Source organism: Loxodonta africana, chromosome 7 (assembly GCF_030014295.1).
Source record: "Loxodonta africana isolate mLoxAfr1 chromosome 7, mLoxAfr1.hap2, whole genome shotgun sequence".
Taxonomy (NCBI): domain Eukaryota; kingdom Metazoa; phylum Chordata; class Mammalia; order Proboscidea; family Elephantidae; genus Loxodonta; species Loxodonta africana.
In genome coordinates this window covers 24,811,809-24,828,127 of record NC_087348.1, presented here as the reverse complement: position 1 = coordinate 24,828,127, position 16,319 = coordinate 24,811,809, and the positions used below count along the sequence as shown (strand labels likewise).

The following is a 16,319-nucleotide window of genomic DNA, read 5'->3' as shown; positions in this document are numbered from 1 at the left end:
ATCAGAAAAATATGGTCTTTTATCTCTACTCTGAAATTTCACCCTGATTCTCAATCTGGTCCTCACGCTTGGGATTTATGACGATTGTACCAAAGTTCCCTCTAGAGTGGCCAAGGGGAAAACTCTATATTGGCAGAAGACAAGAATGTCATCATTTCGTAAACCGTGGGGACCTTGCCACCTTTTATGGGATCTAAAAAACTTTTCCATTTCAGTCCAGGAAATGAGGTAAAGGGAGGGTTTAAGTTCAATTAGCTCTTTTCTCAGGTTGTTATTATCCCATCATCTGCTTTTATTTTTCTAATAACATTTAATATTATCTACAAATCTTTACATTTTTTCTTTTATTTTTATCTGTCTCTTCCTATAGAACAAAATCTCCATAAAAATAAGGGACAACGCTGTGCCTAGAACAGCACCTGAGGCTCAAAAATTTTATTTTGAACAAAATGAATAGACCCCAGTAGCATTATGGCTGTACTGCTACAAATGCATTTTACTGAAATGAATATGTTGAGACTCAGAGAACTCTCATCATTTTCTCAAGTCAGGATTCCTGCTCAGATCTCCTCAGTCTAATACCTTTAGTCTTCACCACATCACATGTACCTGGTACACAGAATGCCTTCATTTGATATGTATTGAAGAAATTAAACTCCATTTTAGGTGAGGTTCCTTTAGCCATGGAGAGGGGCAATCACACCGTGACTGAGTTCATCCTGGTGGGCTTAACCACAGACCCTGTGATGCAGTTGATCCTATTCATGGTGTTTCTTGTCATGTACTCTGTGACCCTGGTGGGAAACAACACGCTCATAACATTGATTTGTAATGACTCCCGGCTCCACACACCCATGTATTTTTTCATTGGAAATCTTTCATTCCTGGATCTCTGGTATTCCTCTGTCTACACCCCAAAGATCCTAGTGACCTGCATCTCTGAGGACAAAAGCATCTCCTTTGCCGGCTGTGTAGCTCAGTTCTTCTTCTCTGCTGGACTGGTATATAATGAGTGTTACTTGTTGGCCACTATGGCTTATGACCGTTATGTGGCCATCTCCAACCCCTTACTTTATGCTCAGGTCATGCCAAAAAGATTGTGCATCTATTTGGTTATATGTGCCTATACTGGAGGTTTTGTCAATGCAATAATACTCACCAGTAACACATTCACATTGGATTTTTGTGGTGACGACGTCATTGATGATTTTTTCTGTGATGTCCCACCACTGGTGAAGTTGGCATGTGATGTGAAGGAGAGTTATCAGGTAGTGCTATACTTCCTCATGGCCTCCAACGTCATCATCCCTATTGTGCTCATACTCGCCTCCTACCTCTTCATCATTGCTGCCATCTTGAGGATCCACTCCACCCAGGGTCGCCTCAAAGCGTTCTCTACCTGTTCCTCTCACTTGATCTCTGTCACCTTATACTATGGCTCCATTCTCTACATTTACTCTCGCCCAAGCTCCAGCTATTCCCTTGAGACGGACAAAATGGTTTCTGTGTTTTATACTGTGGTCTTCCCCATGTTGAATCCCGTGATCTATAGTCTGAGGAATAAAGATGTGAAAGAGGCTCTGAAAAAACTCCTCAGGTTAACACAACCAGAGGTGTAAATTGACATAAATTTCTCAAATCAGTGCTAAGTGATAACGGATTGCTTCAGGGCATGGTTGGGGAGCTGGGATTTAAAAAAAAAAAAAAAAATCTCTTTTCTGCTTAAGGAATTAATTGAGAGAGATTTATTTCTTTGATTTAGATTTTTTTTTAGTGATCAGACTCTAATCTGTACTATAAAATAAACCCCCCCAAAAAATGCTGCAATCGAGTCAAATTGAATCAGACTCATGGTGACCCCTTGTGTTGCAGAGTAGAACTGTGTTCCATATGTTTTCCAATGACTATGACATTGGAAGTAGAGGTACCAGAGTGGATCCTAACCTCCAAACTTAAGGTTACCAGCCAAGCACTTGGCCATTTGTGCCACCCAGGGACCACTATAGTTCCAGTTAAATATTAAGATATATATTTAAAAAAAGCAGAATCTTGGTTTAATGCAAAACAAACAAGAGAATGTATTATTTCTGAGATCCCAAAGGATTAATTTTTACATGGCTATCTCCCCTGAAATTGGCTCAACTTTTCTGTTTCATTATGTGATGGTTATACAGATAATGTGAAGAAAATGTTATGAGGTGGGGCCAAGAAGCCAGAGTAGTCAGATAATTCCTGTGATCCCTCTTACAACAAAGATCCAAAAAAAAAAAAAAAAAAACAAGTGAATCAATTACACATGACAAGCTAGGAGGCCTAAACATTGAAGACAAAGTTGAAGAATCAGACTGAGCAGCAAGGGGAGGGAGCAACTCTTCAGAAGCAGTGAAGAGTTGCTAGATCTGACCCTGTGGGAACTGGTACCCAGCAGGCTGATTCCATTGGTGCAAGCTCAATGACACAAACAGTGGTGTTCAGGACTTGTTTTCCACATCGGGAGCAAAGGAGTGGCAGAAAGTCTGCTCAGCCTTCCAGAACAAGTGAGAAGTGGCCCTCAACTGGCAAAAGATAAGTACCTATGTTCAACCTACTTCACTGATCCAAAAATACTCCTTTGGGAAAAACCTCTCTCACACTTACCTGCTCCATTTCTGCTCTGTACTGGGTTCCAGCTGGCTGCATCTACTTGGTCAGAAGAAGGGCACTGCACTTGTCCTGAGCAATTCCCCCAGCCTTGGAGAAGGAACAAATTAACAAACAGGGAAAAAATAATTTGCTAGCTCCCTTATGCTGGGAACTCAGGCAGAAACAGCTCCTTTGCCTAGGCACAGGTATAAGGGGTACACAGACCTCGAATGCCTTTCACCCCTGCATAGACCTGTGTGGGCCCATTTCAACAGTGTAGACCCTCATTAACACAGTACAACAAGGTATACACCTGAAGTCTAACTTCAGCTGTTTCAGCTACATAGTAAACAGGCAAGTTAGTGACGTTGACACTACTCTGTTATTAAGTCCTCACCTATCCACATCAGGGTCCTGAGGACTGGTGGCTGAACCCACAACACCTAACCACCCACAACAGGGGTCCAAGAATAAGTGGTGCCTCCCAGTCCTTACAGCCAACATCATTGGGTGCCCATAGTCAGGCTGCAAAATCCACCCACCTACATTCTCTAGGGAACATGGACACACTTTCCTCACAGACAAATTAACAATAAAATTTCAGAATTAGACAATTCAATTGAAAGTCATAAGAGCAGAATTGAGGCAATGGAAATCAGAGTTAGTGGGACAATATAAACCACTTGGCAAAAACGTATTTGAGGAAAAATCAGATAAAAGAATTTTTTAAAAATGAAGAATCCCTAAGAATTATGTGAAACTCTATCAAGAGGAATAACCTACGAGTGGTTGGAGTACCAGAACAGGGGGGATAACAGAAAATACAGAGAAAATTGTTCAAGATTTGTTGGCAGAAAACTTCCCTGATATCATGAAAGATGAGAAGATATCTATCCAAGATGATCATCAAATCCAACACAAAGTAGATCCCAAAAGAAAGTCACCAAGACATATTATAATCAAACTTGTGAAAATCAAAGATAAAGAGAGAATTTTAAGAGCAGTTAGGGATAAACAAAAAGTCAGCTGCAAAGGACTCAGTAAGAACTACCTCGGACTACTCAGCAGAAACCATGCAGGCAAGGAGGCAATGGGGTGACATATATAAACTCTTGAAGGAAAAAAAATTACCAGGCAAGAATTATATATCCACTAAAACTGTCTCTCAACTATGATGGTGAAATTAGGACATTTCCAGACAAACAGAAGTTTAGGGAATTCACAAAAACCAAACCAAAATTACAAGAAATACTAAAGGGAGTCTTCCAGTGAGAAAGTCAATAACATTGGATAACAACTCAAAACTAGAACACAGGACAGAACAATCAGATATTAACCCAGATAGGGAAATCACAAAAATAAATCAAAGCCAAAACACTTAAAACAGGGAAAAAGAGATGTCATTCTGTAAAAGATGACAACATTAAAACAAAAAAAGGGAATAGAAAATGTGGTCATAGACCTTTCATATGGAGAGGAAGTCAAGGCAATTTTAAAGAAATAAAAAATTGCTTTAAACTCAGAAAAATAGGGGCAAATATTAAGGTAGCCACAAAAGAAACTAACAACCCTACACATCAAAATAAAAAACAATAAAGACTCAACAAATACAAAATCAAGAACAATAAAAAACCAGAAAAGAAAATATACTTAAAAAAAAAAGACTCAGCACAGAAAATTAAGTGGAACAAAGAACACGTCAACAACTCACACACACAAAAAAAGGCATCAAAATGACAGCACTAAATTCATGCCTATCAATAATTACGCTGAATGTAAATGGACTAAGTGCAACAATAAAGAGACAGAGAGTGGCAAAATGGACTAAAAAAAATTATACACTGCCTACAAGAGACACACCTTAAACTTAAAGACACAAATAAACTAAAACTAAAAGGATGGTAGAAAATATATCAAGCAAACAACAGTAAAAAAAAAAAAAAAAAAAAAAAAAAAGAGCATGAGTAGCAACATTAATTTCTAACAAAATAGACTTTAAAGAAAAATCCACCAAAAAGCATAAGGAAGAACACTACATAATGATTAAGGAGTCAATACAGCAGGAGAACATAACCAAAATATTTACACACCTAATGATAGCCCTCCAAAATACTTAAAACAAACTCTAATGGCATTGAAAAGAAAGATAGACAGCTCCATAATAATAGTTGGAGACTTCAACACATGAGCTTCCATGAAGGACAGAATATCCAGAAAGAAGCTCAGTAAAGACACAGAAAATCTAAATGTCACAATCAAAAAACTTGACTTCGTAGACGTATAGAGAACACTCCACCCAACAGCAGCCAAGTATATTTTTTTTCCAAAGCACATGGACCATTCTCCAGGATAGACCACATATTAGTCTATAAAGCAAGGCTTAACAGAATCAAAACATCAAAATATTACAAAGCATCATTTTTGGCCATTAAGCCATAAAAGTAGAAATCAGTAACAGAAAAACCAAGGAAAAAAGTCAAGCATATGGAGATTGAATGACACCTTGCTCAAAAACTATTGGGTTATAGAAGAAATTAAGGATGGAATAAAAAAAAATTGTAGAATCAAATGGAAATGAAAGCACATTCTACCAGAACCCTTGGGACACAGCTAAAGCAGTGCTCAGAGGTCAATTTATAGCAATAAATGCACATATCCAAAAAGAAGAAAGAGCCAAAATTAAAACATTGACACTACAACTTGAACAAATAGAGAACAGCAAGAGAAGCCCCCGGGCACCACAAGAAAGCAAACAATAAAAATCAGAGCAAAATTAAATGAAATAGAGAATAGAAAAACAATTGAAAGAGCTAACAAGACCAAAAGCTGATTCTTTGAGAAGACCAATAAAATTGATAAACCACTGGCCAAACAAACAAAAGAAAAAGCAGGAGAGGAAGCAAATAACCCCAGTAAGAAATGAGATGGGTGATATCACAACACAACCAACTGAAATTAAAAGAATCATAACAGAATACTGTGAAAAACTGTACTGTAACAAATTTGAAAACCTAGAAGAAATGGATGAATTCCTAGAAACACACTACCTACCTAAACTAACACAACAGAGGTAGAACAACTAAATAGTCCCATAACAAAAGAAGAGATTGAAAAGGTAATCAAAAAACTCCCCAAAAAAAAAAAAAAAGCCCTGTCCCGGATGACTTCACTGCAGAATTCTACCACACTTTAAGAGAAGAGTCAATACCACTACTGCTAAAGGTATTTCAGAGGATTGAAAAGGACGTAATACTCCCAAACTCATCTATGAAGCCAGCATATCTCAATACCAAAACCAGGCAAAGACTCCACAAAAAAAGAAAATTACAGACCTGTATCCCTCATGAACTTGGATGCAAAAATCCTCAACAAAATTCTAGCCAATAGAATTCAACAACATATCAAAAAAATAATTCACCATGACCAAGTGGGATTCATACCAGGTATGCAGGGATGGTTCAACATTAGAAAAACAATTAATGTAATCTATCATATATAAATAAAAAAAGACAAGAATCACATGATTTTATCAATTGATGCAGAAAAGACATTTGACCAAGTTCAACACCCATTCGTGATAAAAAGTCTCAGTTAAATAAGAATAGAAGGAAAATTCCTCCACATAATTATGGGCATTTATACAAAGCCAATAGCCAACATCATCCTAAATGAAGAGAGTCTGAAAGCATTTCCCCTGAGATCAGGAATGAGACAAGAATGCCCTTTATCACTGCTCTTATTCAACATTGTGGTAGAGGTCCTAGCCAGAGCAGTTAGGCAAGATAAAGAAAGAAAGGGCATCCAGACTGGCAAGGAAGAAGTGAAAGTATCTCTGTTTGCAAATGACGTGTTCTTATACACAGAAAACTCTAAGGAATCCTCAAGAAAACTACTGAAACTTATAGAAGAGTTCAGCAGGGTATGGGGATACAAGATAAACATGCAAAAATCAGTTGGATTCCTCTACACCAACAAAAAGAACATCGAAGAGGAAATCACCAAATTGATACCATTTACAGTAGCACCCAAGAGATAAAATACTTAGGATTAAACCTTACCAGAGATGTAAAAACTTATACAAAGAAAACTACAAAACACATATGCAGGAAACCAGAAGAGATGTACAAAAGTGGAAAAACATACCTTGCTCACTGATAGGAAGACTTAATATTATAAAAATGTCTCTTCTACCAAAAGCAATCTATACATTTAATGCAATTCTGTTCCAAATTCCAATGACATTTTTTAATGAGATGGCGAAACAAATCATCAACCTCGTATGAAAAAGAAGAACAAAGTGGGAGGCCTTACTCTGCCTGATTTTAGGACCTATTGTACCACCACAGTAGTCAAAACAGCCTGCTACTGGTACAACAGATACATAGACCAATGGAACAGAATTGAGAATCCAGACATAAATCCATCCATATATGAGCAGCTGATATTTGACAAAGGCTCCAAAACTGTTAAATGAGGAAAAGACAGTCTTTTTAACAAATGGTGCTGGCATAACTGGATATCCATCTGCAAAAAAATGAAACAAGGCCCATACCTCACTCCATGCACAAAAACGAGCTCAAAATGATCAAAGACCTAAATACAAAACCTAAAACGATAAAGATCATGGAAGAAAAAATAGGGACAACATTAGGAGCCCTAATACATGGCATAAACAGTATACAAAATATTACTAAAAATGCAGAAGAGAAACTAGATAACTGGGAGCTCCTAAAAATCGAACACCTATGCTCATCGAAAGACTTCACTAAAAGACTAAAAAGACTACCTACAGACTGAGAAAAAGTTTTTAGCTATGACATTTCCGATCAGCTCCTGATCTCTAAAATCTACATGATACTGCAAAAACTCAACTACAAGACAAATAACCCAATTAAAAAATGGGCCAAAGATATGAACAGACGCTTCACCAAAGAAGATATTCAGGTAGCTAACAGATACATGAGGAAATTCTCATGAACATTAGCCATTAGAGAAACACAAATCAAAACTACAATGAGATACCATCTCACCCCAACAAGGCTAGCGTTAATCCAAAAAATACAAAATAATAAATGTTGGAGGGGTTGTGGAGAGCCTGGAACACTTAAATGCTGCTGGTGGGAATGTAAAATGGGTACGAACACCTAGGAAGTAGAGGAAGGTCAGTAGGAAGTTCTTGAGCCAACCAGAGTAGTTCAGTGCCTAACAGTACCAGGCCATCCTTAGTAGCCCTGCCACGGTAAGTCATTGTTTGGGAGTAGCCTTGGAGTATATGTAGGATTAGGATTTCAGAGTTCAACAGCTATGGCCCCTGGTCAATTACACTCTATACGTGAATGACTGAAAGGCTTACGTGTTGATCAACACAGGGGCCATGGCCACTGTATTCCCTTAATTCCTGGGGAAGTACGTTCTTGATAAAAGGATGACGTGATGTCGTTGTTGCTGTTTTAAAGCATATCAAATATATTAGAGGACCCCTTCTTAGAAGTGAGGATGGCCAGACTTTGTCTGTTTACTTTTCATATATTATCAGGAGGGACCAATCCTGGAGAACAGCATCTTGCTTGGTAAAGTAGAGGGTCAATGGAAAAAAGGAAGCCCCTCAAGAAGATGGATTGACACAGTGCTGCAACAATGGACTCAAACATACCTACTATTGTAGGAAGGCACAGGACAGAGTAACATTTTGTTCTGTTATACAAACAGAGTCACTATGAGTTGGAATTGACTCCATGGCACCTAGCAACAACAACAATTTCTGTGGATAGGAGGCAATTTTTGCTATTTTTTTGCTATTTAGTTAATCTCTTGGTCATAAATAATGTTTGGTCATATACCATGTTCATGAGTAAGGTGTTCTATAAAGATACATCTAGAGATAAAGGCAGTGGAAAGCTGGCAGAGTAATGAGTATGTAAAGTCTTCCTAAAAACTGTGACTATTCCTAAGAGGAAAATCATCCCACTGCCATTTTGGATTAGTAGGAATAGTCTAGTCTAATTAACCTACCACCCAGGTGATTCACTAATTCTCCAAGAAAATGATGTTATGTCAGAGGCACAATGGTAGCCACTGTTGTTAGCATTTTGGACACATCATAGAGGAGGTAGCCAAATCAGACTTGTCCTTCTCTGCCCAAATGCCCCCTTTTTATATCTCAGGATCTCATTTCTTTCCAGAAAGCTCTCTCATCTTTCCGTTTAACGCCTACCAAGGTTAACTCAACCGTTCGTCTGTCAGTTTATCACATTGTGGTGGCTTTCCTGTTGCTATGATGCTGGAAGCTATGCTACTGGTATTTCTAAAGCCAACAGGATCACCCATGACGGACAGGTTTCATTGGAGCTTCCTGTTAAGGCAGACTAAGAAAAAGGACCAGGCATCAACTTCTAAAAAAAAAAAAAAGGCCAATGAAAACCTTATGGATAACAACGGAGCATTGGCTGATATAGTGCCAAAAGATGAGCCAGTCCTGTTGGAAGGCAGTCAATATATGACTGGGGAAGATCTGCCTCCTCATAGTAGAGTAGACCTTAATGCCATAGATGGGGTAAAGCTTTCAGGACCTTCATTCCTTTTTTATTTTATTCATTTATTTATTTTTTGCTGATGTGGCATGACTCAAAATGAGTAGAAACAGCTGAAAACATCCAGTAATAGTTGGAACATGGAATGTACGAAGTATGAATATAGGGAAATTGGAAGTCATCAAAAATGAAATGTAATGAATAAAGATTGATATCCTAGGCATTAGTGAGCTGAAATGGACTGGTATTAGCCATTTTGAATTTGGCAATCATAAGGAGTACTATTCCAGGAATGACAAGTTGAAGACGAATATTGTCACATTCATCATCAAAAAGAACATTTCAATATCTATCCCGAAGTATAATACTGCCAGTGATAGGATATTATGCAGAAGCCCACAATGAGGACCAGTTAATACCACCATTATTCAAATTTACCCACTAATCACTAATGCCAAAGGTGTAGAAATTGAGGATCATCACCAATCTCTGTAGTCTGAAATTGATCAAATATGCAATCAAGATGCATTGATAATTACTGGTGATTGGAATGTGAAAGTTGAAAAAAAGGAAGGATTGGTAGTTGGAAAATATGGCCTTGGTGGTAGAAGCAATAGCAGAGATCACAGACAAAATTTTGAAAGACCACTAACTTATTCATTGCAAATGACTTTTTTCAACAACATTTATGGCAACTATACACATGGACCTCACCAGATGAAAGACACAGGAATCAGATGGACTTCAATTGTAGAAAGAGACGATGGAAAAGCTCAATATCATAAGTCAGAAAATGGCCAGGGGCCCACAGTGGTTTAGACCATCAATTGCTCATAGGCAAGTTCGAGTTGAAGCTGAAGAAAATTAAAACAAGTCCAGGAGAGCCAAAACACAATCTTTAGTATATCCCACTTGAATTTAAAGACTATCTCAAGAATAAATTTGACACACTGAACACTAATGACTGAAGACCAGACAAGTTGTTGGCTGACATCAAGGATATTATACATGAAGAATGCAAAAGGTCATTGAAAAGATAGGAAAGTAAGAAAAGACCAAAATGAATGTCAGAAGAGTAGCTAAAGCAAAGGGAATAAATGATGTAGTAAAAGAGCTGAACAGATTTCAAAGAGTAGCTCCAGAAGACAAAGTGAAGTACTATAATGAAACTTGCAAGGCCCTGGAGTAAGAAAACCAAAAGGGAAGAACACACTTTGCATTTCTCAAGCTGAAAGAACTGAAGAAAAAATCAAACCTCAAGTTGCAATATTGAAGGATTCAGTGGACAAAATATTGAACAATGACAAAGCATCAAAAGGAGATGGAAGGAATACACAGAATCACTGTACCAAAAAGAATTGGTGGATGTTCAACCATCTTAGGAACTAGTATATGATCGAGAACCAAACGGAATTGAAGGAAGAAGTTCAAGCTTCACTAAAGGCACTGGCAAAAAACAAGGTTCCAGGAAATGATAGAATATCGATTGAGATGTTTAACAAACAGATGCAGAGCTGGAGGTACTCACTTGTCTGTGCCAAGAAATTTGGAAGAAAGCTACCTGGCCAACCAACTGTAATGGATCCATATTTGTGCCCATTCAAAGAAAGGTGACTCCATAGAATGAGAAAATTATCAAACAATATCATTGATACCACATGCAAGTAAAATTTTGCTGAAGATCATTCAAAAACGAAGTATATTGGCAGGGAATTGCCAGGGATTCAAGCTGGATTCAAAAGAGGATGTGGAATAAGGGATATCATTGCTGATGTCAAATGGATCCTGGTTGAAGCAGAGGATACCAGAAAGATGTTTACCTGTGTATTATTGACTAGGAAATAGCATTCAACTGTATGGATCATAGCATATTATGCATAACATTGTAAAGAGTGCAAATTCCAGAACACTTAACTGTTCTCCTGCAGAATCTATACATAGAACAAGAAAGTCATTCAAACAAAACAAAAAGACACTGCCTGTTTTGAAATTGTGAAACGGGTGGGTCAGGGTTGTATCCTTTCACCGTAATTATGCGATCTGTATGCTGAGCAAATAGTCTGAGAAACTGGACTATATGATTGGAGGAAGACTCATTAACAACCTGTGATATGCAGATGACACAGCCTTGCTTGCTGAAAGTGAAAATGACTTGAAGAATTTACCAATGAAAATCAAAGACTGCAGCCTTCATTCAGTGTGGATTCCACCTCTATGTAAAGAAAACAAAAATCCTTGCCACTGGACCAATAAGCAACATTCTGATAAACAAAGAAAATATTGAAGTTGTCAAAGATTTCATTTAACTTGGATCCACAATCAACACTCGTGGAAGCAGCAGTCAAGAAATCAAAGACCAAATTATTGCATTGGGCAAATATGCTGCAAAAGATCTCTTCAAAGTATTAAAAAGCAAAGATGTCACTTTGAGGACTAAGGTGCACACAAAAGCTGGACAATGAGTAAGGAAGCCCGAAGAAGAATCGATGCCTTTGAATTATGGTGTTGGCAAAGAATACTGAATATATCACGGACTGACAGAAGAATGAATAAATCTGTCTTGGAAGAGTTATAGCCAGAATACTTCCTAAAAGTGAGAAGGGTGAGACTTCTTCTCAGGTACATTGTACATTTACTAGGAGGTAGCAGTCCCCGGAGAAGGAAATTACGCTAGTAAAGGCGATGGTCAGTGAAAAAGAAGAGATGTTCAACAAGATGGACTGACACAGTCGGTGCAACAATGTGCTCGCACATAGCAACAATTTTGAGCAGTGTTTCATTCTTTTGTATGTGGTTTGCTATGAGTCAGAAATGACTCCATGGCATTTAACAACAACAGGAAGGTGAAGTACTTATTTCTGCTGCAAATTTGCAACCTGAACAGTCAGAAAGTGCCTTTAGTCCTCAACGATAACTTCTCTTGTACCACAAAAGATGACAGACTGCTTCAAAGATGCAGTTCAGGCATTCTGGTCACCGATTTGTTTATCTCAGTTGGATGATCCCAGCTTTCAACTTCAGCAGATGCCAAGTGCTAATACAATATTTATAATCTCTATTTCCATGCCTCTTTGCCACAGCCAGTTTGTCTGTCAATGCATTGCTCTCCACCTGTCCACGCAATCATTCATCATGTAAGTAATTTTAATGCCAGTAGATAGCATAGATTACCAATATTCCGTTTACCCCAGCAAAGGGTTTATCTGTCTGTTCTTGAAATACTTGAGCAACCTAAATCCCTTTTAAATGGTTGTTTCAGACCCGTATCAGTTAGGAAATTAGCAAATAACAGGTGGGCCCAATTAACTTGGGTAATCTGAGCAGAGTTTAAGAAAGGAACTACAACCAAGGAATGTGTTCGGTGTGGGAAACCCCTAGGAATAGCTTGATAACACTAAATAGGTAACTTCTGAAAACTGTCGCCACCCCAGCCCGGAAGAGATCAGAAGTGAGTGTTTAAGGGCACTGGAGGGAGAACTTTGAAAGACGAATGCCTGGCTGGAGCTATGGTCTCTGTCCAGAGATGCAGCCAGAATGTGGCAACCCTGCAAGTAAGGAGCCTGGGGAAGGTGACTCTGTCCTCACTCTCCTCACTGCTAGTGACACCATTGACCAAAACCATAAGAAGACAGAGGGCAAAGGAGCTTATTGATGCAGTTCATACAGCTTAGCCTCTAAGGGCAAAGAGGAGATTGGGGTAGAGAATGGATTTGGAGGGATGCATTGAAGGTATGACAGAAATATTGCTATTGATGAGCAGATATATTTTAATATGTACATGTGCACATATAAATCCATGAAATAATAATAAAAAAAAAAAATTGCCATCAAGTCAATTCTGACTCATAGTGACTATTTGACAGAGTAGAACGGCCCCATTGGTTTCTAAGGCTGTACTCTTTAAGGAAGCCAACTCCCACACGTTTCCGCCTTGGCACAGCTGGTGAGTTTGAACAGTTAACCTTTTGGTTAGCAGCCGAGTGCTTAAGCACTGCATCACCAGGGATCCTCATAAATACATAGTTAATTTAATATAGTTATACACATGTTTACTTTATCTTCTTCATAATGCAACATGGAATGAGAATGAAAATTATGATTGATTACATTTTTCAGCAGGATATCGGGGCTCCAAAAAATTTTCATTCCATCTGATTAAATCATGCCCAATTTGCCAGCACACAATTTTATTTAATTGCCTTTTTAGTCATTTCTCAATTACTAAATCCTGAGAGGCTGTAGGAACCTAAACCCTGGGGATCCAGAAACTGGTATACAAGGTTCTGGAAGCAGCAGGTTTGAGTTCTGCTGGGATGGTGGTGTTGCTGAGAATTTTAGGTAAGTTGCCCAATTCAGATGTTAGAGGTAGACGGGAGATTTTATTTATTTCTCACAACCAGTCCAATCACCATTTGCATACTAAGGCATGATAATGGATAAGGAAAGGCCTTGTTAAAAAATGCAATCATCCAATTGCCATCTCTGAAACTGCTGAAAGCATAAGAAGTGTATTAACTTCTTGCGGTGTGAGTGACGTAAAAAGGGGAACTAGCGTTACAGCGAAAGACATGGGAGACAAAAACTAAATTAACAAACAAGAAACCGTTAGGGTCCACTTGGCCATAGCCCTTGTGACTATCTCAGCAGCAGAGCTAAGGAGAAGAGGGGGTGGGTCTAAGGGTCAAAAGAGATTTCAGATTTCTTTCAGTTTGATATTTCTTTAAATATAGTGTGTTTAAGAAGACTTCCAAGCAATGGAGGCTTACCTATAAAAGGAAAAATTTGTATTTTAATAATTTGGGGCAGAAAATGCTGTTTTAGCTTAAAATACAAATATAACCCGATTAGGAGAATAAACTAAAAATCATGAAGACCTTCAACAAAATGGACTGACACAGTGACTGCAACAGTGGACTCGAGCACAACAAAATTGTGAGAATGGCGCAGGACCAGGCAGGGTTTTGTTCTGTTGTACATACAGTCGCTATAAGTTGACAACAACCACAACAGTAGAATAAACACGTTAGCTGGTTAGCACACACTGTCAGGTAGGCATAATCTTCTGGTTCTGATAACAGGTTACTCAGCTCTTCAAGCCAGGCTCTCACCTGGTTTACACAGGTGGGTTTCAGAGGAAACAGCAGGAAAATTTGGGCTGTATTTTGCTTTTGTATGCCAGGTTGAGTTATGAGGGTTTTTGTTTTGTTGTGTTTTATTTTTTACCTCGCGAGACTAATTTTATGGCTTTCCTAAGAATCTTAAAAGGGTGTGAAACACAGTAGAGGAGAACTACCGTCTCTAAAGGAATGGGGCTCAGAGCAGAGAACATGAAAGGAAGGATGAGGAAAGCAAAGTACAGAGCACCACACTGGGCTCCATGATGGATGGTTAGGTCAGTAATAGGCTAGTGCTGTTGTTAGTTGCCATGGAGTCAACTCTGATTCATAAAGGCATTATGTACAACAGAATACAGCGTTGTCCGATCCTGTGGCATCCTCGTAATCACCAACGTGTTTGAGTGCATCATAGGAGCTCTTGTAGTAGGTTCTCCCTGGACCTCACTGGTCTTCTACTTCACCAAACGTGATGTCCTGTTGTGATTCATAAAGTTTTCATTGGCTAATTTTCAGAAGTGGATAACCAGGTCTTTCTTCCTAGTCTGTCTTATTCTGGAAGCTCCACTGAAACTTGTCCACCATGGGTGACCCTGATGGTATTTGAATTATCAGTGGTATAATTTCTAGCATCATGGGAACACTCAAGTCACCACACTGTGGCAAACTGACAAAAGGCACTGAAAGGACTGTGGGGCAAAGGGGGGTTGTGAGAGAGTAGAGAATAGAAAGATGCAAGATTAGAAGAGAGAACATATATCAAGGGACATAGTAGAGGCATTGGATACAAATTTTACCCTTGCAATATTTTACATGAAAAAAAACCACTGCTTTACAACTGTGTAACATCATTACTTACATATGATAGATATTTTTTACATGACAAACCATTTACTAAGCACCCTATATACAGTATCTCCTTTAAGTTTTCTACAACCATAAGAGGAACTTATTATTATTCCCATTAATAGATAAGAAAAATGAAGATTAGGGAGATTAAATAAGTTTTCCAAAATTTTTACCAGTGGCCCTCAAGTTAACTCCAAATCTTGATGACCCCATGTTTGTCAGAGTAGAACTGTGCTCAAAAGAGTTTTCAACAGCTTTTTTTTCAGAAGTAGATTGCCAGGCCTTTCTTCTGAGGTACCTCAGGGTAAACTCAAACCTCTAACCTTTCAGTTAGCAGTACCTTCACCATTTGCACAACCCATGGTTAGAGTGATTGGAATCATTGACATCAGGATCTAGTCATGGCTCCTCTCGTTATACATTTAACACAGTGCAAATCTTTACATTCGTTAGATTCTTGATCATTCACAACTTTATAATGTAGGCAGGACTGCTGAAATAATAAATAACAACAGTGCTAATGACATTCATATTATAACAGTATTCATTTCAGCATTTCTTAGATGTGATCTACAAAAAACCTGCATCAGAAACACTTGTGCTGCTTAAGAGAAAGCAGGTTCCTGGATTTCATCCATAACTTGCTAAATTGGGATCTCTGAGGTGGAGTCCCAGTGGTTCTTATGTGCACAGAATTTGAGAAGCACTGTTTGCTTGAGTGTTTACCACCTGTCAGGCACTGTGCTCAGCCCTCGCCAGGGCTTTCACCTTTAATCTGTACAAAAACCCTGTTGCTGGTGGTGGTTGTTGTCCAGTTCATTCCAACATGAACCCTGTTGTTGTTATTGCTGTTGTTGTGTATTTATAACAACCCTAAGGAGAGAGAAATTATCTCTGGTTTACATATGGGGAAAAAAAAAAAAAAAACTGGGGCTTACCTATGTTGATTAATGATTTCTTCAAGGTACCACAGCCTTTAAGCAATTAGTGACAGAACTTGAATCCATGTTATTTGCTTAAAGGTCAAATGTTTTTTCTGTGATACCCCAGCCATCTCCAGTTAGACCAGACAGCTCTGATTTTTGAAACGTGCTTCACCTCCATCAAGACATATAATGACAACCTGTTGCTAAGCTGAGAAGCTCCTTCTTCATAAACTCAGTTTTGGGGGAAATGATCTGATAATTGGTCAGGCTGACTGTGT

General features: G+C 38.5%; 1 protein-coding gene across 1 annotated transcript; it reads left to right on the top strand.

The window, feature by feature from the left end:
* Positions 1-244: 244 nt before the first annotated feature.
* On the top strand, positions 245-2,158 carry LOC100664691 (olfactory receptor 9G19-like). Its single transcript, XM_064288071.1, has one exon. The coding sequence runs from the start codon at positions 684-686 to the stop codon at positions 1,617-1,619; it is 936 nt and encodes a 311-aa protein (XP_064144141.1). The 5' UTR covers positions 245-683; the 3' UTR covers positions 1,620-2,158.
* Positions 2,159-16,319: the final 14,161 nt, after the last annotated feature.

What these genes read in the sequence shown, in the direction of transcription:
- LOC100664691 (XM_064288071.1), top strand. Translation starts at nt 684, where the DNA reads ATGGAGAGGGGCAATCACACCGTGACTGAGTTCATCCTGGTGGGCTTA.